The 27,394-nt window shown below is 36.5% G+C and overlaps 1 protein-coding gene across 6 annotated transcripts in view; it reads left to right on the forward strand.

Annotated features, from left to right (window-relative positions):
* Nucleotides 1-26,049, forward strand: part of ANOS1 (anosmin 1) — a gene marked incomplete at its 5' end in the record, with an annotated part of 132,372 nt that extends 106,323 nt beyond the window's left edge. For 5 of the 6 annotated variants that reach the window (XM_083855885.1, XM_083855884.1, XM_083855888.1 and 2 more), the window contains 5 exons: nt 14,570-14,664; nt 16,763-16,934; nt 18,120-18,340; nt 20,340-20,481; nt 21,532-26,049. In XM_083855885.1, coding sequence (XP_083712011.1) covers nt 14,570-14,664; nt 16,763-16,934; nt 18,120-18,340; nt 20,340-20,481; nt 21,532-21,590 — 689 coding nt within the window. In that variant the 3' untranslated portion in view covers nt 21,591-26,049. The remainder of the gene's footprint in view (nt 1-14,569; nt 14,665-16,762; nt 16,935-18,119; nt 18,341-20,339; nt 20,482-21,531) is intronic. The other variant, XM_083855886.1, reaches the window with a different exon arrangement.
* Between the last annotated feature and the right edge of the window lie 1,345 nt (nt 26,050-27,394).

Genomic DNA, 27,394 nt, shown 5'->3' on the forward strand with positions numbered 1-27,394 from the left:
CATGGACAGTTTGTCCACCAGGACCCACAGGTCCTTCTCCGCAGACCTGCTTTACAGGTCACCCTCTACCCTGTACTGATGCAGAGTTGCTCTTCCACAGGTGTAGGACACTGCCTTACTTTGCTGAAATTTACTGAACTTTGTTCAACCCTACAATTGCCCTTGTTTTGTTGAAATAGTTTATTTTAGCTGTAATGAAGACATTAATAGCTGCTATAACATCAGTCTCTCTCTGAGTAAGAACAGTTATTACTTTTCTACATTAATAACTGCTCAGAATTTTTTATTGTATTCCTAATTCAGTGGTCATACCATTCTATGCAGACCAGAGATTTTATTTTTTTTTTAAATTTCCTCCTAAACTAAAATGGCTCTCTAGCAGAGCATTTTACTGTGTCCCAACACTGTAGCCTCCCAGCATATCACAGATTACAGAAACAGAAGGAAAGACCTGTGTGGATTGCTTATATTATTTAAAGAAACACAAACATGCTTCTAAGGTTGTTTGAGATTATTTCTTTATTTTCATTGGTCCCAATTTAGCTGAGAAACTATTTTGCTTTTGAATTTGAATAATTTTACTCAGTCTAAAGAGCTAAATATAGGTCAGAATTGTAGAAGAATTTAAATGGACACGAGGGGACTTCTGGAGGTCAGCTGGTCCATCCATCTGCTCAAAGTTGAACTAACTGTGAAGTTAAATCAAGTTATTCAGTTCAGTCTGTAAGGCCCTGTAACAGATAATTTCACTGTTTTTTCAATGGCAGGGAATTTTTCCTCCATCAATACACAGAATCACAGAATCACAGAATGTGTAGGTTGGAAGAGACATTCAAGATCATCGAGTCCAACCCAGCCCTAACACCTCAACTAGGTCATCATATCAAGTGCCACATCCAGTTTCCTTTTAAACACATCCAGGGATGGTGACTTCACCACCTCCCCGGGCAGACTATTCCAATATTTAATCACTCTTTCTGTGAAAAACTTTTTCCTAATACCCAACCTATATTTCCCTTGATGCAGCTTGAGATTGTGTCCTCTCGTTCTGTCAGTTGCTGCCTGGAGAAAGAGACCAACTCCCAGCTGTCTACAACTACCCTTCAGGAAATTATAGAGAGTGATAAGGTCACCTCTGAGTCCCCTTTTCTCCAGGCTAAACAACCCGAGTTCCCTCAGTCGTTCTTCATATGGCTTGTTTTCCAATCCCTTCACCAGCTTTGTTGCCCTTCTCTGGACACATTCAAGCATCTCAACGTCCTTCCTAAACTGAGGGGCCCAGAGCTGGACACAGCACTCCAGGTGTGGCCTGAGCAGTGCTGAGTACAGGGGAAGAGTGACCTCCCTGCCCCTGCTGGCCACATTATTCCTGATCCAGGCCAGGATGCCATTGGCCCTCTTGGCCACCTGGGCACACTGCTGGCTCATGTTCATCTGCTGTCACCAGTCCCCGCAGGTGCCTTTCTGCCTGGGCACTGTCCAGCCACACCAGCCCCAGCCTATAACACTGCAGGGGGTTATTGTGGCCAAAGTGCAGGACTCAGCACTTGGACTCATTAAACTTCATTTTGTTGGACTCTGCCCATTGACCCAATCATTCCTGGTCTTTCTGCAGAGCCCTCCTATCTTCCAAGCCGTCAACACACGCTGAGCCTGCAGAGGCCATTTAAGTTTAATGCAATGTGCCTTAGGTTTTACAGAAGGCATGGTGATGTCTTTTGACTATTGGAAGATATTTCTTCCATGACTGAAGATGTATTCCTCAGTGAACTTTTGCAGATGAGCCTCTAGGAAGGCAGTGAAAAGAGCACAGTGATGACATCAGAGCCGAAGCTCTTGGCTTTATATCATCCTTCTGAATACAATTCATCAGACCTCTGTCCTGTGCAACAATTGCACCAGAGGGAGTGTTGCAAACTATTACCAAACTGACTTTGTTATGCAGCAAAGGAGTGACTGCATATCAGTACTCAGAAACTGAACACAGTGTTAGAGAAAAAAGTCTGAGTAATGGGATTGATTTCCATATGTATGAATCATAAAATGCCACAATTTGATAAGCAGGAGAGACTTTTCTGGGCCTGTTCTTCAAGTGTAATTTCTTAAGTCCCATTAACTTTAGTAAGCATAAGGCATGAATGGAATGTAGAATTTGGACTTTACATTGAAATAAAGCTCTTTCTGAAATAATCTTTCAGTTTGCATACTTTGGTATGATGACAATAATCACTTCAGGATGTATGCTAGCAAAAATACCTCCACACTTCAAGCCGTACAAGGTACTTAGCAAATGCACATGATGTTACTAGACAGAGTCATCCAAAAGCATGTTGCATATGAATACAATAGCTTCTTTCTGAAGGGAAAAATGTCTTTTCCTTGCTGCCTTTCATTTAGGCCTGGGATTAGAGAAACAGTACATTCCTTAAACAGCATGAATCTGCCTTTTGTAAATGAAAAGTAGAACGTGTTCCATGGGCAGATATTTTGGCCATCTTGGTGTGAGAAATTAGAAATTGTCAAGTAGTGGGATCAAATTAAACAAATCACTTTTAACTCCTTGGTGCTGAGGTCACAGAGTACCATCCATTACCAAAAACGAATGCACTCTGAAACTCCTATTTAAAGGGATTAGATACTTAGGATGATTAAGAACCTCAGTATATTATGCAGTAATTAAGACTGAAATTGTAAAAATAAAAAGATGCTTTTCTCTGTTTTTCTGTGGTTGGGCAACTGAAGAGCTGAGTGTTGGACTTAGCTGAAAAGCTTCCAAATTGCTGCAAATCTGTGTATGAAAATAAAATTTTGCCCACAGACAGAAGGAAAAAAATCCCACCTTTTATGAACTCTCTGCATCAATTCTTGTCCCTTGCTTCAATAATTATAATGCACTAAAATATCAGAATGTAATTTCTTTCCAAAGCATTTGTCACAACAATATTTTCGAAGTCATTATTCTGCCTTCACTACCATTTTCTAGATGCCTGCTATTTGAGTGTAATACAAGTCTCCTTGCTCAGGTAAAGCTTTAGTTTCCTTTTCTTTGAATTAAGTCAATGTGCATTTACTTCCCCCTGTTTAAATTAAACATTTTAAGTACTTCTAGATATTTAAAATCAATATATCTGCCTCTTAGTTTTGCTTAAAAAGACAAATATTTAAAATGCATTAAGACTTGGCTTCAGGGTTCTTTCTTTGTGTTTCTGTAAATTCTAAAGGAGAAGAAAAAAAGAATACTTAAGGCAGGGAGAGGCAGAGATTCCTCCATTGTCTGATAAATCAACCAAACAAGAATAATGAATTAAATTACAGAGAAGAATAAAATGCAAGGCATGGCAAAGCAAATAGAGAGCTAACACAAATGCTTTTAAACCCAGATCTTAGGAAAACAAAATTAACTTCCACTTAGTTCAGGGACATAAATGAAGTGACTGTGTGTGCTAACTCTGTTTGCAATAAGGTATTTCATATGGCAGGTTTTGAAATGAAATCTTTCCCATTGATAACACACATCAAATGGTCCTTTCTCATGGAAGTAGAGCCATTGAAGGTAAAGAAATCCTTCACTGGCAGTTGGAGTTTCCAGCTCTTACTCTAAAGAATTCCACAGTACTTGCTTAACACTAAAGCATTATTTAGTTTGCTACTAGCTGTTGCACTGAGCAGATTAGTGTTTGAGCAGCTGGCCATATTCTAATTATTGATATTCAGGCAGTAAAATACTTGTACTTCAAGATATCACTGTGGTCCAGATGGTTCTTTCAACAAAATGATGTGACTGTTAATTATAGTGAAGTGTACATTAATATATTGCCCTCAGACTTCCATGGGAATACAGGGACTTTGTCTCAGCAGTGGTTGATTGTGTGGGTATGCATAATGTGCATTAGTACTTAGGGATTTAATTAGTAAAGCTGGCTCTAAGCACAGGACTCTTCAACTAGATCACCTCTTTAGAAATGCACTGGTAGATATTACAGAATTGGCTTTTCCATATGTGCTACTCCTGACTCAGATGCCTTTATAAAATGGGCTTCCACAGCATCCTGCCTGGGGAGATAGGTAGTGCTGTAAACTTTAATTATCCTGGGAAATTATTCGGGAGTTAAATGAATTTCCTGTCAGAAGTATCTGTGTGGTCCCTAAATCTCCCTAACTTTGTCTTTTCCTTTACTTTGTCTTAATGTACTTTCATGAAAAAAATCTCTTTGCTTTTTTAAAAAGAATATAAAGGAGAGCATCTGTCCATCTCCAGTTCTGTTTGCTTTACTTTATGAAGTGCCTATAGGACTTTGGTTTCTGTCCAAATGTGAAATACTTGCAATACTTAAAATGTTACTGGTGGAAGTCATGAAAAACATCAACCACAAATAATAGAATTTGGTAGAGCAGATGGTTTTCACATTCTCAAATAGTCTGCAATTGATTAGTGGGGTGAGTTATAAAGTTTTAAAATTGCATTTACAATGGTGGCAACTTCAGTGGCATCTCCCCTGCAAATAGGACAATATTGAAAAGTCTTTTCAAAGGCACAGTTTACTGCATTTCTTCATGATTTCACAGGCAGAACAGAAAACCATTACTTGTTGCCTTGCACTTGCTTCCAAACCTCCATACCTTTCAGGGTAGGTGGTTAAAGCTCTTGGTATGAGAGATCTAGAGGCAAGTTTGTCCAACTGCTAGTCTCAGGAATGTAATTGGAATTGATTCAAAGTCTGCCAGGAAATCAAATAATCACAAGTCAAATCAGAACTACCCACTGTGTTCCCAGAGCACAGACAGTACAGAACACTGATTTTACTTAACAGGCACCCGCTGATGTTTGCTGGAGGCTGTACTGGACTGGTTTGTACATTTGTACGCTTTGTACATTTAAAGCATTTATTGTTTAATTTTAAAATTTATGTAGTGTGGGCTGTGCACAAGTCCTCAGTATGACCTGAATCATACTTCAGAACATCTTTAGTCATTGTGAAACTGTTTTTAATTTGAGTTAATTTAAACATGTAAATGAAGTCTTCTTTTTATTTTTAAATTGAGTAAGTGATAGAAATTTAAGCTTGATTTCTATTGAAGTTACATTAAATTTAAATAGAAATGTAATAAATTAGCTGGTCTATGAGTTCAATCCACAGATAGTCCATCATTAGGTGGAATGTGTATCTGCAGTCAGTATTCCATTCAATATTCCATTGCAAAATGATTTATCAAGACTTAATCTACTTGAAGGCACTGAAAAATTACTGGCCAACTAATAAATAAACTCTTGCCTGATTTTTAATTCTTCAGAAAAAAATACATTTTCAAAACTAACATCTTCTCATACTTTCAATATGTCTATGTCTTACTAGTACAATTTTCTGGATTTCTAATTACTCCCTGAGTGTTACCACAATGTATAAAGTTAATTATTTAAACAAAAAACACAGTATATATATATATAAAGTATATATATATATATATATAAAGTATATATATACATATATAAAGTATATATATATATATATATATACACTTTATATATATATACATGCATACATATGTAGTATTACTAAACTTATCAATGGCAATGTCTGATATGCGGCAGTCTCTATAACTGAGGGGTAAAATGGCAAACTTTTTACCATCCAAGTATGGAATCACAGAATATTCTGAGTTGGAAGCCAGAAGGATCATTGTGTCCAATTCTTGACTGAGTGGCCCTTATGAGGATCAAACCCACAACCTTGACACTATAGCAGCAATGTCTGACCAGCTGAGCTCTTCCTCTCCTTTCCCCAAACTGTGTCACTAGGTCATATTAAGTCAAAGCTCTGTCTCACAGGCTTACACTATACTACTTGGAGCAATCCTACCATCCCTACTGTGAGTAAAAGGTGCTGAGGTTCAGCAGTATACAAGATGCTTCCCATGAGCTATGGGCTCATAACGGCTCATGAGTGCTCTCTTAGCCAGCCTAAGTTCTGGATAAAGCATTGCTATTATGATCTAGGGGAGGTTAACCTGTCAGCAGGGAGACATCATGCTTATGGTGAAGGTGGTTTCAACTAATGAGTGTCTTCTTGTAAATTGGGTCAGTTTTCCTCCATGTGCCTCTTTTTAATCTGTATTTTTAATTAGCTGGTTTATAAGGTGACCATAAAACCAGTTGCATAAACACTACAAATAGAGGAAGGAAACTGGACTATTTGAAGGAATGGCTAGAGTTGAACAGCTATCTGAAACTGAAATTATTATTAATTTTTAAGATAATCCATATCTTCAGCTGATGTATAATGCTTTGTTTATATCAGTTTCTTTTGCTCATGTGACCGTAAACTGGATGCAAAAAATATCCATAGCAGACTAGACCAAAGATCCTACCCAGCAGGTGATCTATTCTTGGCAGTGGCCTAAAGCGAATCTGAACAAACATAAGAATAGGGCAAGAGTGTAACAGTATTTCTTCATATTATTGTCTCAGCTTCAGACAACTTCTAGGTAGTCAAAATTCCTGATCCCAATGTAATATCACGGTATTTATTCACTTCTGATGTATTTATCTTCACAATAATAGCCAGTGTCCTATGAGGGTCACCAAGGGGCATCTGAAATGTCCTGAGCGATGGAATTCCCAAGAACCACTTTCTTGTTTGGTTTTGTTTTGAAGCCAATTCTTCTACATTTATATGAATCCTAATTCTTGCTCTGTTTACCTTGTCTGTATGCACATGATTTCATAGATATTTAACCTGGTTCTGCTCTATTTCTTGTAGACACGTCAGTCTTTAACTGCATATTTAGCAGTTGCGTATTAATGCTGTAAACTTTTTGAATACCAGTTCAGCAAAGCCATGTCCTGGTGTGGCATTCCATAATGCATGTCAGGAAAGTCCAGTTCTGGAATTCCATGGATCACTGTACATGCATGCAAGCCCACCCAATATACCGCTTTTGCATGAGGTCTGAGAGAGAAGGGAGTAGCTGGTGCATCCCTGCATCTCTTCCCACTGTGGAATTAGGGGCAAGATGAGCCTGTACTTTGACCCTGGAATTAGGAGGAATTCCAAGATTAGAACCCTCAATATAGTGAACTTACCCTCATTATAGTCTGCTTGTCTAAATTATTGTCCACATTTTTCAAAGTTACACAGAAGGCTAAATTTAATGGTAGAGTACCTGGTGACATTTTCAGTGTATGTATAACCTCAGTGAGCTTTAAACTTGTTTGTTTGAGTTTTTTTCTTTTTTATTAAATTCAGGTCTAGGATGCTTAGCTAGCTTTGAAAATCTGGCTATGAGAGGGTAATGTAGAAAGCCTCTATTTAGGCTACAAGCAGCTATTGTGAGACTTGGAGCTTACAAGAGGCAAATTTCCTTGTAATGGAAAACCAGAATGAGATACTGTTGAACTTGCTTTGTATAGGATTTTGTGTGTGGGAAAATAAGTAAGGGTAGAGGTAATCCGGCTTAGAGATGATCCCAGGCTTAAATCCTTCAATATAAACATCTTCAAACCTTGAGGCTTCCTAGGTCTAGATATGGACAAAAATACTGTGTCTCAGGCCTGCCTTTAAATTACACAGTAATTGTTAATATCATTTTTGGAAAGGCTTACTGTTCTATTATACAAAGAATGTGGTCTATAGAAAGAAAGTTTGTTTTAAATGGCATAATGGGAGAAACGATATCTTTGTGATTTAATCGAAACTGCTTATATTCCATGTAAGAGCAGGAAACAGTATAGTTTGTCTTGCTGAGAGTTGTTTGTTGAGTGAAGTTTAAATGTCAACTGAAGGTTTTGGTGTTATTTTTAAACATACTGCCTGAATAGTTGATTATTAAAAAACATTTTTTCTCAGGAGGTGTCATGAATACCATGAATTTCATAACCAAACAAAACTTTGGATTCATTTTTTTTTACGCCATTGGGTGAATCAATGCAGAGGAAGCAAAAGACACAGAGCTGTTATGATTTCATTTTTGTCAAGAAAACTTACCTAAAATGCCTGTGACAAAACAAATAGTTTTTACAAGGAGAAGAGGAGTGCAGAGAGACTTACAATGCATTAGCACATCAATGCAGTATTTTAACATTAGTGGAAGGTAAATTGTGTTTACATCATTTTGCATTTGCTAAACTACCATGAGTAAAATAGCACTTGTTATTACATTATTACTTTTTGTTCTATCATTAACTTCAGACTGCAAATGTTAGACACCATGAATCAAAGTAATACAATGGCTCATGAACCAGTATATTAAGAAATAAATAAGTGTTATGATCTAGTACTGACTGAGATCATATTTTGCTTCTCTGCAGTACACTGAAGTATCCCTTTCGAAACCGGTCTTCTGTCATGCTGTTATTTAAATGTAATAATAAATACCATGTGAATCACTTCACACTACTCATGTCGTCAAAACTGAAGGAACTAGTAGTAAATAACACTGCTTCATTTGTTCACTTGGATTTTGCCCATATTTCAGCTTTCCCTGCATATTTTTCAGGACCTCTCCAGCAACTGAATTTAATCAGAAAAAGAACTGATGGAAAACTGCATATATTAGATATGTCTGTGTAGACATGGACAAACAATGTTTGTCCAATAAACAGATGAGCATGAGCCTGAGAGAGCAGCAGGCTCTTCATCACATCCTGTCTCAAATATTTGCTTTCTAGTTTGTGGTGTGGAAATACAGGCAGGTGATGCTGCAGAGCAAACCCTGCTGCTCATCCTACTGCTGCAGTGGTGGGTTGGAATCGGTGCTGGGTTGTAGTAGATGCCCAGCTGTAAAGGAGGTTACATACTGGGACGAGAAAGAGCAGGAACATTCTTCAGGAAGCCTTTGACTTGTACAAATCTTTAAACACTTCAGAGATGATAATATATTTTACTTCATGCAAGACCTCATTAATTTCACCATTTACCATTGCTACAGCTTCACCATTCAATACAGTGAGGTAATTTTTTTTTCCCCCTGGATGGTATGCTGACACAGGATTTATACAGAGCTCTGAAAAATCATACTATGACTTTGCAGTAGAATGAATCAATCAAGCTTGTAGATACTGAGACATGTACTTCATGTGCCCTGAGCAGATTCTGCCCTGTGTTGTGATATTAAATATAAAATATTTTCCACCTGCTCTGGTCTATTTTTAGAGCAGTAATGCTGCAAGCCATGTGGTCCAGAAGGGAAATCACCTAAATTTTTATATTTCCTTCTTCCTACTAGTCTAAGTCCATCAAGACATGTTCGAGACCATCTTTTAACTCTAGTTTTGATGGTCGTTAGTGTCTTGACCTGGCTCGGTTCTAAACTTTCTGGCCTGATGCTTTAGCTACCCTTAACTGTTGAAGTTAACACAACTGTTCACATGCCTAAGTGCTTTGTTGAATAATGGCCCATGTGCTCAGAAGCTTGTAAGAACAATCCTGCCCAGTATGCCAAGAAAAAACAACATGTGGCCAGTCCCAAAAGATCATTGTGGCTTGCTATATGAAATATTGGATCTAACAAAATATAATAAATTTAAAGGTTTAGCTGCACACAGAACAAATTATTTCAATAATTTTCTTAGTAAGTAGTTTTAGAGATATGTCATCCTCCTTATGGCCTTCTGTTTGAAGAAAGGTTAGCTTTGAATGAGGACAGCAGGTTTACATATGGCTCATTATCTTCCAAGCTTTGATAACAACTCTTTGTGGAGTTAGCATATTAATTATAGGTATATATTTTGGAGGGAGTCAGTTTGTTGGACTACCTTGACAAAAAAATGTAGAACATTGTTTCCTTTTTTACTGAAATACTCATTTCACAGCTGCTAGTTATTTGTATTAAATTATTAATTCTATGGTAGCCGGTAAAGGTTTTCATATGTCTTATTTTATAATATATACTTTTATACTCTATTTTATTCTAATGGGAAAATCTGTCAGACACTACATGTTAATTACTTTCAATCCTGTCATGATGCAGAATTGACTTGATGATACCGTGTTTATTGATGCCAGACATTTTTATTGTAATTAAACCTTAATTTGAACTGCTGTTGTTGAACATGTCTACTGTGAAACCTTGTTTTCCAGCAAATCCCATTTGATTTTCCTTCTAATAAGTTTTTGTAATTTGGTTGCCTGCATAATAGTACTGTCACAGCTGGTATTAATTGGCATTTTTGTACCAAATAGTAGAGATCAACATCAGAATAATATGCAAGAGCTGAAATACTTTTACAACACGCACCGTTATCATTTTCACCACTTGACAGGGGTGGAACAGAGATAAGGAGCCATAAAGTTCTTTACTTAAAGACCTCAAGCAAACCAGTGCAGAACTCGCCCCAGGTCCTGAAACAATCTGCTGCAATTTTCTTGCTGTGGACCACAGAATACAAAGAAACAAATACCTCTGTTTACCTGGTTTCCTGGGTTAGCTCCATGTTGATGGTGTTGGCCTGCATAAGCAAATTTCACTGCTGTTATGCCCATACTATGGCAGCTTCTCAGCTACAAAGCTTCAGTTCCTTATGATAGTCAATTTGGCACCCTCCTGGAACAGTAACTGTAATATAAAGGAGAAAAAAGTATTTGAGGCAGAGAAAGTAGCTGTTTTTGCGGTAGCATGGTAAAAAAAAGAAACCACATTAGATGAACTTATTTATAGGGTTGGCAGTAATGTATTTGTACGAAACAGAAATGCAGAAGAGGCTGAAAAAGATGAGAAAAATAAAAGAAAACACCTTAAAAATTTAGTTTATATTAAATAAAATGTAGAACCATTTAAGCCAGAAATGGTTCTAAATCTAGGAGAAAGGAGAACTTGCAGAATTATCTGACATTTCGTTGGATTATTTTTCTGAATGATACTCAGAAAATCTATTTTAAAAATCACAGTCATAGTAATTAACATCAACTATTACTTTATGTGAAAAGATTAGTTACGTGCATTTGTCTTACAGACCTAAAAATCTTTAGCTTGGGCATCTGGAGATAATTTCCATGTCAGTATCATTAAGAGATTTTTAGTCATTGCCCCGGATTGCCCTCTTTTTTTTCTCTTTGTATAAATTTAAAATAAAATATTTGAACAAGCTGTCTGTGTTTGTATTTAAGTGGCTATTTTGTTGACTAATTTCACAAGCTTAGAGTTGCTCAAATGAGTGCTAGAGTGCTTGTTATGTCCTTCAAGTTCAGTGTTTCTATACAAATATTTTGAGTTCTGGGAAATACGAATGCTTGCTGTTAGTGCAAGCATCACTGTTTCTAGCATCAAATGATAGATATTCCAACCATGAGACCAATGAAGTTAAAAAGCTTCATAAAAACTCATAAAAATTTAGAATCAAGAAAACTCCAGATAGGAGTTTTCAGAAGGAGATTGATACTGTTACATCTGAAATACCACAGAAGCAGACTGAAGAAGTCTGGCAATTTCTTAAAAGTGTTTTGCACTTATTTTAAAAGGAATGACTGAGTTTTCTGATAAAACTGTTGAGAATCAGTCCCATTAGGTAATGAATATTCTGTTCATATTAACTACTCAAATGCCTTTTTGGAAAAAGCTGTGTCTATGGGCTCAGTGTATTAACCTTAGCTGAGCTTGGTCCAGAACCCTTGGCTCTGGTGGCAGTGGCTGACATTCAGCTGGATGCAGCTTGAGCAGCTCCTCCAGTTTGCTCGGATTTTCACGTTCCCTCAGTTTGCATTGGACAGCTAAATCCAAAACTCCAAGTAAAATTTATGGTAGTGATCTCACTAAGATAGTGTGCATTGCTGAAAGGAGGGCTGGGAGAAGCTTTTCTTTTGCTTGTATTGTAAACACAAAATCAGCTGTATAATGTTTCATGAAACTCTAGAGTCATGATCTTTATGAGCAGCTTTATAAGACAAAGGCATATTTTCATCATTTTTCTCAGTTTCTTACTGGGCTTTTAGATAATTTCATGCATTTTGTCTCCTTTTGCTTTTAAAAATATTAAAGAAAATTTCTATAACAATCTTGTCATTCCATATGCATGTTTCATGCATGAATGTACATTTTGAGTTTTTCAGGCTTCTGGCTTTATTTAATCACAAAAGACCCCACCTTTCCCTATTTTTAATAAAGTTTCTGTCTCAAGTAGGAGCTACTTCCTTATCATATTTCATACTTTATTCTGTTGTATTGCATGGTATTAGTCAGACTTTAGACATTGACAGGATAGAGAAAATTTGGGTGCTTTTGTTATGCATTGTTTTTGCATTTCTCTTATTTAACACATGGCATTTAACCTGTGTATCTTCCATTTTTTTAGAAAACGGCAATCATAAATACAGATGTGAGAATTGAAGAAGTTTTAATCTTGCTGGCTGTCATGATGCCTTCCAGTTTATAACAGTTGATGTATATGCAGATGTGATACAAAACCCTTTTTCACATGACCTTTAATTGCATATTCACTGAAAAGAAAAAAATCCTCTATTTTCAGTATAGGTTCTTATCAGAATACTATCAAATTTAAGATTCATTAGCTCAGATAAAATTTGGAAGTTAAGTTTATGAAAACCTTCACGCTATGTTTACAGTACAAGCTGTGATATTTTTAAAACATTTTTTCTATATTCTTCTTTAACTTATTTCTATTTTCTTCAAATAGAGAAGTTATGAAAAACTGCAGGTTTTTACAGATGGGTTACTAAGGGTTTGCTAATGCAGAAAAGTAGGAAGGAAAGAAGAAAAAAACTGTCTGGGAGTAGAAGCTCACATAATGAATGGAGGTGGACCTAACTGAAAATAAAAAGAGGATTCCGATATTCCAATATCTGGAAATAAATATTTTTTTCCCATCCCTGGCAGTGTACAAGGCCAGGTTGCATGGGGCATTGCAGGGTGGTTGGATATGAATGATCCTCAAAGTCCCTTCTAGCCCAAAGCCTTTGATGATTCCATGGTTCTACCTTGGATTACATTTCTGAACAGAGGCCTAATAAACCTCTACACCAATATATCTGAATGCTGAGCTGTTGTAAGGTCTTGATGCTTGGAATTTGTCTCTTGCCAGTTGCCTGTGTAGTGGTATTTTGTGACCTACATTAGGGATGTGTTTTATCCAATCCCTGACTGCTGGACAATTGCAAGGTTTAATTGGCTTGGATAAGTGTTTAGCCAAAGCAGAGTGATTTATTTATAGATTACAAGTGAAAAGTACTACAAGTGAAAATACACATTTTGTAGCTTTGCAAAGAGCAGTCCACCCATTAAGATAGTTTAAAATAATCAGAGAACGATAGAATGGTTTGGGTCAGAAGAGCCCATAAGGATCATCTAGCAGGTGATACTCAATAATGGAGTGAACTGAAAGAGATGAAATCAGATGAAACCTACTTAAAAATGCACTGTGAGTTTTTGTCTTCATCCAATAGGCACATCAAGTGGGAAAACTTGAAGAGACAAGCAAAAGCACAAGCATTTCTTTATTTATTTTAAATGAGAGGGAACAATCACAAAGCAGGAAATGTATTTTTAATAGATTTCTTTTTGAAAGAAATATTGTTTCCAAAGAAATTGCAAAAATGATTAGCATACATGTTATTATAGAGTACAGCTACTGCAAAAATTTATTTCAAGAGGCCATTTCAGCTAGTTTCCTACACTAGTCATTTTCTCTTTAGTTTACAATCCTTTTCTTTTGCATCCAAACTGCTCATAGCGGTCTAATACCAGATCAGCCCTTAAGGCATCAGAGATAATTGTTTTCCCTCCCAAAACCCACAGTCAGGCACATTAGTGGCTCTGTCATACCAAGCTAATTAATAATAACAGACGTAATTTTGCATCCCCCGTATAGAGAATGAAATCCAGAAAAATGTCAGGAGCTACTTGCACTACCTAATGAGTTTTCCTTCTGTCAATTCCTTTTTGCTCTTTGTTTTGCTTCCTTATCCGGGCATTATTAGACAAAAACTAGAAGAGCTGGAAATAAGTTGAAAGCTTATACTGTTGATACTGCAGCAAGTTTTGTCCTTGATTTAAACGGGAGTAAACTTAAACCTTCAGTATTATTCATAAGAGCCAAGACTAGAATTTTATTTGGACAGATACTGAGCAGGTTTTATGGTGTATCCTGAAAGAAGAAAGCTTGGGGATTTACAGGCATTTTCACATATCTTCAGGCACAGATTTCTCAAGCAGTGCCAGGCAGCAGTATTGCAATGCTCTAAGAATATAAACACTCAGGGAGTTGACACCAAGTCAGTCCTATTATTTGCAGGATGATTCAGAAGTAGTGGCATTGAGATTACTTTTTTAATGCTCAATTTAATTTTTTTAAAATGTAAGCAGTATATGGTAACATATCTGAAAATGCAATTTCACTCTTTCATCTCCTTTAGCTGATACAAGGTTTAAATTACATTGATGTATAATATTTTCTCCATTTTATTAAAGATTGCTTAGTGAGGAATTACCAACTCTACAATACTTAAAAGTCCTTCTGTTTTTATCCAGAGAAGCCAGAAGAGTTGTGATGGTGAAAATATATGTCTTTTGGTGAAAAGATATTTATAACATATGTCTTTTACTCTCTTTTTATATCATTTAGATATCAGCATGAATCAATTCCAAGTCCACTGGTTACTGGAGTCCTGTGCACACAATGACACCAAAGGACTTAAGAAAGTAACAGAGCTGACTTATGTAAGTCTCCATTCAACCCTCTGCTCGACTCTGAGTAGTTCCTAGGCAGCAAGAGAAAGGATGGTTCTGTAACATAACACAGTGTGTGTTATACCTGGTTTCTTAGATCAGTAAGGATGCTTTCTTTTTTATGTTCCTCTCTGGCAAAAGATAAAATTCATATATCTCGACAGGTTTTGGGTTGCTTGGATTTCCTAAATCTAAACTAGGCTAAAATATTTTACTTGTTTTTGCTGTTATTCAGAAAATGAGACCAGACAAACTTCTTAACTAAGTACTTACATATGTCTACAGCATAGAGAACACTCAGCTTTATCTGCAATTAATAATATAGGACTTAGGCACAGTGCAAATACTCAACAGTAATAATAGTAATTAATAAAGTAGGTTTTCTTTTAGACATGCAGGTGAGTTTCAGGTGGAAAACTTTTCTTATCTATTATTCTCCCTGAGGAGAATAATAGATAAGAAAAGAAGAACTGTAGGTGACAAATACTAGATATTAAATCTGTAAGTCGGGCAGATATCAGATGGGGAGAAAAGCTCCATGTAAGTATGTGTCAACCCAAATATGTATTGCAGTGAGAGTACTTTGTACTCAATTTGTTGGCAATCTAGTGTCATCTGTCTCTGTAACACATTCTTTGAACAACAAAATAATGTGGTTGGTGCATCAGAATTGATTTAGTGTGTTATGCAGAATGGACAAAATCACAATTCACCTTTCCTTCTTACCCTGATTTGTACTACCCCATCAATTCAGGGGAGTTAATGGCATGTAAAAGTGTAAATCAAAAGACATAACTTCTCATACAGGATGGTGTTAGCTTGTAAGATTTACTGCTTCTTGGGGTCAGCAAAGCACATATTAGAGGTGGATTTAAAAAATGATTTTGACTAATGTTATGATCATTTGCACTATTTCAAGATATGCGCATTTGGAGATAGGAGAAACTTAAGAATTAAGAATTAATTAATTTCCACTAGAGGTCAGGAAAGACTCTTTGGACATCTGTCCAAATGCATTGTGGGATAAATGAAGTTACTTAATTTTGTCCTTATTTCCAGTTCATTTTATGGTAATTCATCCAATCTGTCACGATAAACGAAAAGTCCTGTCACAATTTTAAAGAGACATAAAACCTTTTAGACCACTCTCCTGGCAGGTTGAAGGCAGGGAGTCCAGTCTCAGCCCAATCCATATGTCCCGTTGAAAATGACCTCCCAGGTGAAGGTTAGAATAATTTGCAATTAGAAAAAAGAGGGAGTTATGCAAAAGAACATGGGAAATTAGTGATTCTGAAGGGAATTAAAGATCTAAAAGGTAGTGAAATACTTTTGACCTCAGGCAGTAACATATTATTAGAGATCTTTTTCAGGCTAAAAACCAACCAACCAACCAACCAACCAACCATTTTTTTCCATATATGATTTGTGCTAAAGCTTTCAGACTGTAATTTTCAAAAGTGCTTCAGACAACAGTAAGAATTTAGCAGGACACTTACACTTTGTGTAAAGTTTCCTTCTCCACTCATTGTCCTTAAATAGACTTGTGCTTTGTATTAGCTGTGGAGTTTTTCTTCCTGATAAGAATATAGAAGTACTTAATGTACTCAGGTGGAAAAATATGCATCCATAATGCTATACTGAACTTTAAATGTGCTTTTAAAAAGTTAAACATAGATGAAGCCTGTCATTTACAGCAGCTTAACTCAGCTTTCTTACATTTATTTAATTCGATTAGCATTTATATCCTCACATTTCTTCCTCCACTACCATCATTCATGGAGACTGTTCTAAATATTAGAAGTCAGTTGCTTTGATGCAGTGTGTCGAAGGAACTGTGTAGAATTGAAGGACATATTTAAATATCATGCTAATATATTTTACTACTGAAAATAATCATAACATTGACAATACTTACTTTCTTCTCTGAGTTAAAACCGCATTGGCATGTGTTAAGCATCCAGGAAAATACTTTTTTTGAGAAAACTTTTCATCTTTTGACAAGCTTATTTTTCAATTTGCTCAGTTTTTTCTCTTTTTTTTGCTTGGGCTCTATTTGCAACATGTGATCTTTTTGTTTTTCTTATTGTAGGAAAACTACATTATTCTGAAGGATCTGTCATTTTCATGCAAATACAAAGTAACTGTTCTGCCTGCAAAATCTAAAGGACGTTTTAAGGCTGAGAGTACTTTCTTTGTTACCCCACCTTGCTCTGCATTTAAAGAAAAAAAACACAAGCACATTAATTGTCCTGCTGAAGGAGGTAAGGCATGATCTGGAAAACTACCAAATAGTTCCAAAAGCATTTATAATCACCAAAAGAGAGTCTTTAAAAGCAGTTCTAGAAGAGGAAATGAGAGATTCAAAACAAATAAAAATGCCACTTATGCTTACGTGAGCATTAACAGAAATACCATCGATTTTAGCTAGTATATTATTACTGTTTTGTCAATTAAGTGTAATTGTAGTGGACATACATTAATATTTGTAATGACATGGTTGAAAGTTTTTTTGTAAGGAAGAATGGTTTCCCATTGTATTTATTATAATGATGGATGATAACTGTAAACATGATTCTGGTGGCATGACCCATGTTTTCAATGTTTTCCTGCAGATGCAAGCTGCTTTTTCAGTTTGATTTTGTTTAGGTTAATTCTGTTCTCAAATAAGAAATACAGAGTTACAGGATTGTCAAAATGTGTACCTAGAGGGTTACTGAAGTTGAAGAATTATGGAGGTATTGGTTGGAGAGGACCCTCTGTGGTCAACTGGTGCTGTGTCAGGTCAGCCATGGCTATGCACTGCTAAGTGCAGATACCTCTCTCTGGTTAGAGGGAAGCCCTCTCACGTTGAGTCCCTCCTTTTCCCAAGGGTGCCCCCATGCTCCATAAGTCACCCAGAACCCTGCTGGACATCACTGCCACTCCCTTAATGTCTGTCCTGACAGTTTCCAGTATTACAGCCTTCCTGGGCAGCTGTAACTCAGGTATAACTTTCCCTTAATCAGAGTGCCCCTATTAACTTGTACTACGATTTTAGTGCATCAATTTTACTTTTTGGCTGAATTATGGAGTTCTGTACTACCCTGTGCATTTTCTTGTGGTCCCAAAACTTCCAGTGTGAGTTCAGGTATTCTGAAATATGAGGAGCAGGAGAATGGCTCCCTGTGAATGAGGCACTTGGATTTTTACATGCCATAGCTTTCTTTTCTGTCCCTGCAGCTGAGAGCATTTTATCTGAAGTTTGAATTTGGCCCAAAATGTCAGTGGAATATATAAAACATAGATTTTTGGTTAACATTGAAAACATGGTGTTGGAAAGCTGACTGTGTAACACCAGAAATACAGCTCTGCCTGACCTTGATTTGAGAAATTAAATGATTATTGAAAATGTTCTCTAAAAGTTTAGCTTATCTTTTTTTTTTTTTTTTTTCTTTCCAAATTTATAGTGCCAGTTCTACCCAAAGTGTTGGCCAAACCCGAGAATCTGTCTGCGTCTTTCATTGTTCAGGAAGGTAACATCACTGGCCATTTTTCCTGGAAGATATCCAAGGCAGACCTTCACCAGCCCATGACAGGGTTCCAGGTCACTTGGGCAGAAGTGACCACAGAGAGCCGTCAGAACAGTTTGCCCAACAGCATCATTTCCCAGTCACAAATACTGCCAGCAGTAAGTTGTTTGTTATTTTTTTTTGCCAGTGGCTCCCTATGTTTGTGTCTGTGGCTCATTTATAGAGTTTAGTGGTGATGCAGATATCAAACACTGGTTCTGGAGGTAAGTTGGAGCAAGAAATGCCTAATTTTTTCCTCCTTGATTGAGATGCAAAGCATAGCTTTGCATACTCTTCTTGATAATACATCAAACATTTTAAACTGTAGAGCCTAGAGGTGCCTTTAATTATCTATTACTATATGTATCTGTCTATTTATAGCACCTGTTTAAATTGCACAAGGCTCTGATTTGAGTTGAAACAGTATCTTCTGTCTCTCAGAAACCACCAATATTTAGGATATTTTATGCCAAGGACCATTCACTCTCACTAAAAATGTAGTATTTACACAACCAGGGCTGAAATGGACAGGGCTCAACTGCTGGAAGAGCATCTGAATAAGCAGCGTGATGTACAAGTGCATTGCATGCACTCCTCTCTCTGCCCTGCCCATGCAGGATTTTATATGAGATGGAAAAGCTTCAGCCAGGTCTGTTAAAGGCAGTCCCATCTCAGAATATGTGCTAATTTGCGAGGAAAACAATATTTCCCCCATTTTTTCTCTCTCTCCTTTCACCTTTACTGTCTGGTCTGGCCATACCACCAAATTATCCCACAGGAATAAGCAAAGTTATTCCCACGGCTTGCTTTGGCTTCCCCACATGGGGCAGGTACAGTGCCAACCAGAGTAACCTGTCCTGTGCATTCCTGGCCAGGCCAGCCTGGCTGGAGGCAGGAACACCCTGTTGCCCCCAGTGTCCAGCATCACTGCTCCAGCTCTCCCCTTCCTGGGACTGGGCCTTTTCAGCTTGGAATAAGTGATTTGTTCCAATTTAATGCAGATGATGCTTTGATTTATAGTTTCGATTTTGAAGAATGACTTCTGGTTCCTTAATATCTGTCAGTCTTTAGACAGATGTATTCTGACCTGGAAGTCTCTGTAAAATTACTAAAATTATTTAGCTAATGTCTAAGTGATCACAAAAGGTATGAAGTAGAGAAAAGTGAGTCCATCACTCCATAAATGACCTTAAGAGCAGAAGACAAATTCTTATGGTGTAACCAGGATAAATCTGAAATTAGTGTTGTCACCCTTTTTTTTCACTAGCTGCAGAAGTGGCCCCAGGCCACTACTTAAATTACCAATTAGAATTCACCTGCAAATCCAAAATAAAAGCAAGTTTATGTAATGAACATGTTTGTTTAAAAGAATGGTTAGGAAAATACATTTTAATTCACTTTTGAGTAATGAGCACATCACTAAAGTGATCAGCACACTTTCCATAAAAGTCTGTAACAACTTGGACCTTGTACACATGAAACCATAGTATTATGATTGAAAATGTGTCTGTTCAAAGGAATGGGAAACAAAAAATTCAAGACATACTCTGATAGAATTTAACACCTGGCCAGAGTGTTATGAGCTAGGTGTAAATGTATCAATCTCTGAGGGTCCAGCCCTTGCAGATTGGCTTAAAATAATCTTGGTGACACTGCTCTTCAGAGGTGTTTTGTAAAGTAAAAGGTTTAATAAATGAAAAATAACAAACATTATAGAAAATAAAAGAAAAGCCCCGCACAGGTATCTGAGAAAACCTCTGACACCCTGCTAGAAACACTCTAAAAATCCTCTTAGTTCCTTTGTGCTCCTTCCTAAATACTTAATGTTTTAGGAGGGACAATTTGGCTTGCTGCCAATAGGAAGAGGCATAGGATTTGAAGAACAGTGAAAAGGTCCAGCAGGTGCTTCTCTCTTGGCACTGAGCCAATTACAAATCAGAAAGGCACAAAACTTTCTAGTTAAACTTCCTAAAATGTCTAAAGGCAAACTGAAACTCTTTCCTTATACAGAGGTACTCACTCAGGGGCATGGGATGCTTTACTTCAATGCTCACTAACAGAGCGATGCATACGGTAAATCCTTTTAACGGAAAATTGAAGTGATGTGTTTATTTTTAGGATCACTACGTACTCACCGTGCCCAACCTGAGGCCCTCGATGCTGTACCGCTTGGAAGTTCAGGTGCTGACGACTGGAGGGGAAGGGCCGGCCACAATTAAATCCTTCCGAACGCCTGACCTTCCTCCATTTGTACCCCACAGTAAGCGCTACACTGTTCTGACATCTGCTACTGACACGTTACAAAATTTCAATCTTCCAGGTGTAAAGAGTGGAAGCATTTTCAAGCCTTGGAGTTTTTACTGATTCCAGTAGCATTCCATAAACCTGTGATGTGTGTGGCTTTTTTCCCCTATAATTGTCCGTCAGCAACAGTGGAAGCAAATCCCGCCTTTCTCTCACTCAGTTTCTGTGGTCTAACATTTGCCATTCCTTACAGCCACAGCTCTTTGGCTCATGCCTATAGCACTTGGGATTCAAAGTTGGTCTGTCCTCCAGGTGCAGCCTGGAGGATTACATAGCTTTCAGGAGTAGATTTTTCTGGGTTCGCTCAGAAACCAGTCCAGCATGGCTAGAACTTAAATTTCTAAAGCAATGCAAACCTCTTAATGGCCATTTCCAGCACTTCATGTGTTTCTGAGAGACACAGCTCAGTGTTGCAAAGCCAAATAAAAAATACAATTTATCATTACGATTCAGAATGGCTCATGTAAAAGCACATAGAGCTCCGAGTTCTTTGGAGGGAATTACAGCAAAGTTTATTTGAAAGACAGATTCTTTTTATACAGTGTTTTGGCACAATGAACAGGATTGGTCCTTTAGAGCACCACCTTCTTGTAAACATCTTTACCAGTAAACAAGTTGGAAAAACAGCCGGTGTTAGGAGGAGGCTATCTACAGGGCTTGTTTTGGGTTCCTCCTCATGATTTTCCAGGCCAGAATGAGAATGTTAGGTGCCTGGCTTTCTCACAGGCTTCAAGCCACTGCCTGAAGCCTAAAATTTATTTTCTGACCACTGTCAGTTCCCACAAGAATTAGTTCAAAATTTATCTGTTTGAATATTTTTGTTCTTTCACGGGCCCACTAAAGTTGCCTGGACTGAACATGCACACAAGTTGTCAGCACAGACTCAGCACTTACAAGCTGAAGGATTGAAAGTGGAAGGTTTCACAAAGCCTTTTCAGTATGGATAAATGTTGGCATTGCATATGCAGGGTTTAATACATGTGTAATTTCCTTTTATTTTGTTTAGGACCTCATCTGAAGCAACATCATCTGCATCACTACAAGCCATCCCCAGAGAAATATTAGACTGTTTCAGATGATTATACAAATAACTGAGGGAAAAATACTGAGCTCCCAAATGAGGGCTGGGTAACAGCACATCAGTTGGAGCAGTGAACTCAGTTTTCCAGTGGAAGTTACCATCCTGTACGATCTGTATCTACTTCTCTGTAGTTTAGCCATGAAGAATTATGTTTGCACCAGGATCATACAGCAAGTATCATTTCAGTACCAGCACTATTCAACAAACTGAAGATTGCATCCAACTCAACACCTGTGAGAAAATGTTCATTATATTGTTCATTGCAATTTTTTCATATTCTGTGTTTAAAGTAAGTTGAAATGGTGCAGTGTATGCAGCTTGTTCTCTTATCGAATTCAATGTTACTATTTGCAAGGTCCTGTGATGTATACATATTTTTGAAAGAGGTCATGTTCTCATCAGTGGATTTAAATTATCTGTTTTGCTTAAAGCCCTGCCTTGGCAACAATTTAAGCTCTAGTGTATTTTGCTATTAAAGAATATCTCCATTTATCTGAAAGAAGGACATAAGTAAAATAAATACCAGTAGCAGAAACCCTGAAATACTCAGTTTTTAACAATTGCAGTATCACCATGGAGGAGGATGATGATACATATGTATTACCCATCTGGTCTAAAGTCATAATGTTCTATCATGTAGATCTTCTATTAATATAGACAACAGTTAAAGGATATACAGGGTAGAAATACCATTGTAGGGAAACAAATGGCAATTAATAGAATTGTTTAAAATTGATGGCAATGAATGCAATTAATTAATAGGTCCTAGAAGAATAACTTTTTAAATCTTACACATTTTTAATACATAATATTTCAAGGTATTATATTATCTTGAACAGAAACACCAATTTTCTAGTTAAAAATCTGAATAGTTACATTAAAATTTTAGAAATTCTGAGGCACATTTATTATTCAAGTAGCTGTGTAGCTACTTTTTGGCTTTGAATTTTGATGCACATATTTCTTTTCCCCATGGATCTTTAGAACAGAAGGATGGATGTATTGGCTCTGTTTTGCTGTTCTGCTTACAGAAAGAATTATGTGACAATATTCTGGCATCTGGAAAACATTGGCTTGTAGTTTATTTGAATTCATTTTTCAAATTTAGACAGAAGGGTGCCCTTTTTAACCATAAGGGAATTCATATTGCCTTATTGTGCAGTATAAACTGTCTAGAATAATTTGCCTCACAGAGACACGTGTCTCAGTAGTAAACAGAAACTGCTTGGATTTATTATTGGGAGGGTGGGAAGTATCTGCCAATAAACATCCATATAAATACCCATAATCAGCTCTTAATGTTCAGATGTGTTTGAAGTGCTCCTGAATTCTTTGGCACCGTTTCTATTGCTCCTTGAATCATCACATCAGACTAATGTACCTCAAAACTTGACTCCAACTGGACAAAGTCCTCACTTTTTCTACCCGCAGATGCTACAGACCTAGCTGTGTTTCATATGTCTCTGAAATACTCAGTAAGAGGAGCTCGGACATTAGTGGTACATGTATTTCCCTTATCTTGATGAAAAACTCTTTTATGAAAAAGCAGGTATGAAGAAATACCTATCTGAAACTGAGGATCAGAGCTAAGTTTATCACAGTAAAACGTTCACAAAAGATTCAGTTTGTCTATACTGAAGTTTACAGCATTTTTACCACAGAGGGAGGAAGGAAACTACATAAATTTCTGACCACTCACTCATTACAATTTTTCTACAATTTTACCTTCAGTTTTAAAGGGCTCTTTTCCATTCTTTTTCTGTTGCTTGTTGTCTTTTTTGATATTCACTTAGTTGACCAAGAATTTTCCCAGACATTTTCTATTGCTACATGGTTTGGGCCTTTAGCAATAGCTTAAAATATAATAAAGGCTATGGTGCTTTTAATTCCTTCCTCCATTTTTAAAACACATTAAAAAATAAGTAGATGAAGTCTTCTTCCAAAAATCTGTAGTATAAAGACTTATTTTCAGTTTTTTCAGAATAGTAAACTCTGAGATATTTTTGTCAGAATGGAAATGTTTTATGTGTATGTTTTTACAAAGAAAACAAAATTTGCATTGGACTGGTGTGCGGCACTGGTTTCACATTTGGATTGCACAGGGCATAGATGGGTCTAGAAGTGATCTTTGTGGTGTTTGCTGGATCAGCAGGATCAGGGAAAGTAATTACCTCAGGCTTCTCTGAAGAATTCTGTCCAAACCTTTCAATCACAGTCTGTTCTAGTTGTGCTGGATCAAATCTACAGTGACTTGATTAATGTTAATGACATTACATTTCATTCGTAGTGACACTGTAAAGCATGGAACTGCAGTGGCACTGTAAGCATAGATGTTGGTCTTTGTTACAGTGATGCCAGTTCATTGGAGATAAGCAGGAAGTTAGGAGCCCTGAGTCCTCATGTAATCATCCTTCTGAGAAGAATCAAAATGGTTACTGTTTGCTGATGTTGTTCTCTCTGAAGGATTCCTCTGTTCTAAGTAACAAGGTACTTTCGAAGAACACCGAGAGGCTTTCCCTTCTGAACTAGATTGATCAAAACCAAAAGGTGATAAAGTAGAAACCTATTGATAAGTGTATTATATAGAGTCCACTAAGATGTAAATTATTCTTTTCCTTCTACAAATGATTTTATCAACTCACCTTTCAAGTCACCCTCCAAATCAAACATGAAAAATACAAAGTCAACAAAGCTCATGCATGGATGTTAAATTCCCAACTGTGAGTGATTTCCTGATTATTTTTTTTAATTTAGCAGTACAGATTTGAGGTGTTTAGTGCCTAATTCTAAAGCTTTGTTTGATGAATCACACAGGGCATTGCCCTAATTCACTAGACTAAGCCACATTAAACATTTAATTCAGCAATAGAGTTGCAATTTGCTACTTAATTCCCTAGTTAAAGATTTATTTTCTCTAATGATGTTGTGTAATTCAGAGTTAATATTGGGATGATATTAGAGATATTGGGATGTTTTAAGATACTCTGCACCTTTACACTAATGTATTATTTACTGTGTACGATTCTGATGGATTTGTCAGTTGAATTCAGGATGCATTTTGTTTATCTTTATTTCTTAAAGGAAAATTATAAGATCATGCTATTTTTGCTAACTGCTTTGTGAAGTGGATTTTTTGTTCATTGGTGATTTTTGTATAAGAAGAAATTGGTTTGTTCGCATTATACCTTTTTTTTTTACCATTTTTGAGTTGTTTAGAGAGTAGGAGAAAATAAGACAGAGCTTGTGCTGTATCATCCATGTGTACCAACTTGAATATTCATTAAGAATATAGCACACAGACAATAAATAAGAAGTCTGAACATCCTCAATTTTGTGGCTTCAGAAAGAGCTGAGGACATGGTGTGGCAATGCTGACACTGACATTGATACTTGGCGTGGTCACGCACAAAGTCATTGCTAACGTGAGTGGGAATTCGGCAATTCTGCTGATTGGCATTAGCAATGATATGTGTAGGAACCTTAATACCAAATCAGTTTATTTCACAATACTTCCATCTTCATGCTCCCAGCTGGAGTCAGGGAGAGTTTCCAATAAGCAGGTCCTGATTCAGGAAGGTTGGCACAAAAGAAGTCACTGGGATGGAAGCAAACCTGTGCAGTTCAGAATGAGCTTTAGCAATGCTTCTAATCAAACATGGATGTCAGAGTTTGTTTGAATAATGTCTTAAATCAGGGCATTGTGAAACAAAGTGGGGGAACCAGACAGTTCTAAATTCTGTGTAAAACACCGTATTTTTTTTAATTTTTGTGTATATGTAAATGTCATAGTGATATTGACTTATTTATTAATTCATTTTCTTATACTATGTGCCAAGTATGTTCCTACCCTTTTGATCAGTACCTGTGAACATCAATTACTAAAATAATGTTATGCAAAACTTGTGCATTTTAACCAGGAATATGCTACTAATAAGCTGTTGCATGTAGTTTTCAATGATTAAGAAAACCCTTTATTTAAAAAAATGTAAGTGGATACCTGCAGATGTTGATGATTATATGTGGGTTTGCATGCCAAAACTCATTGTTCAGTTGTGGGCATGAAATGTATCGACTGCATTACCTCTACTGATATATTAGTAAGGTACAATTTGCAAAGTAATTAACAGAGCTCTATATGTAAAATTTTTCCTTTTTACTTAATTATATTGTAGTAGAGGTAACAAATGCTTTTCTGTTACCCAAATTGGCTGTAGAAATTATGTTCCTATAACAGTCATTTAAAATCAATATTTATTTATGTATGTAATACAAAAAGATTGGTCTTATGTGTTTGTCCTGTTATTTAGAGAAAAAAATATACACTTGTAAAAACATTTTGTAAAAAAAAATATAAATGTAAATAGAGTCTGATTTCTTTTACTCACTATTTTCATGTTAGAATTTGTACATACTGTTTATGTAATAAACTATCCTACATTGAAATATTGCTACATTATCTCTTCCATACAGAATTTAAAATTTTGCTTTTCTTGAGTTGAAGAGATAGACATTTAAGAAAAATCAGTGTCACACGGAGTACCTCTACTTCATCTAAATTTCGTTGTGTATGAAATGATACCAGTTTATCCTCTCTTTACTACATAATTTTGTTTCCTTTAGATAGTCATCAAAATAATCTGAAAATAAATTTAAATATCATTTGAGTCATTTACTTTATAAACCAATACTGGAAGTAAAAAGTCAGGCATAAGAGCTTGCCCTTTCTCTATGCTAACTGGATAGTTCACAGTGAAGATTTGTTGATCCTTTTGTTATGCTAACTTAAATTAATTAAGTTGCTGGATCTTTGCCAGTGGCCTGATCCTGAAAGCCAAAATTTTCATGACTGAAACTCATGATGTGTCTGTGTATGCACTAGATTTAGAGTATTTTCTGTTCTAAAGTGCAGTATCCCATGGTTTAAATTCTGTATTTTTAACAAGTATAAATATCTGTCTTAGTACAAATATTTAACTGTTTCAAATTCTTGTAGATACACTGTTGTTCTCAGGTGCAATATCCTTAGTTTGGAGATGCACCGTTGGGTAACTCTTGATTTACCTAATAAAATTTTATTTTTTGTTAACTTGATCAAAAACTCCAGAATATCCTGGTATTTCTATCTCACTAGAGTAACTGCTTACATTTCTGGTTTTGGTTTTCTTTCTACATAAATGAATAATATTTAGAAACACCTCTAGTGTTAAATTTCTCTGCAAGTTGGACTATTTCTATAATATTTGCTGTTGTGGTTCAGTAAACTCAGATAGGAATGATATATCACCTGAATAGGTGAATGGGTAAGTTGTCAAAATAAATGGTTGAAGTGTTCTATACACTGTAATTCAGAATAGCCATTCGTTTTTTCTTTCCATATCTTCAAAGAAATGTTTTATTTTACATCAGATTAAAGGACATAGTGACTGGATTAAATAAAGCATATGAAATAAAGCAAATTTGCTATATATTGAATAGTATTCATCATTTTGGGAGTGGGTTTTGCTGCTTCTGCGTCTGTACAACCTGGCTTTTGTGCACCTAAAACCAAAATACACTCAAAAGATTCCATTTCATAAAAAAAATGAATACAATGCAAGCTTGTTCCAGTACAAAACCAACCAAGCAAATGAACCCACCCTCCATATTTCTGTTTTCTGATTACAGGTGTTGTATTGTCATTGTCTGAATCTCTGCCAGTCTCCTTGAGGAAGGCCTTGGGCCAAAACAGTGGCTGTCAGCCCCTCTGCGGCAGTGCAGCACCTGGGAGGGTAAAGCAAGCACCAGGGAG

This window comes from Zosterops lateralis, assembly GCF_965231275.1.
Source record: "Zosterops lateralis genome assembly, chromosome: 2".
NCBI lineage: Eukaryota > Metazoa > Chordata > Aves > Passeriformes > Zosteropidae > Zosterops > Zosterops lateralis.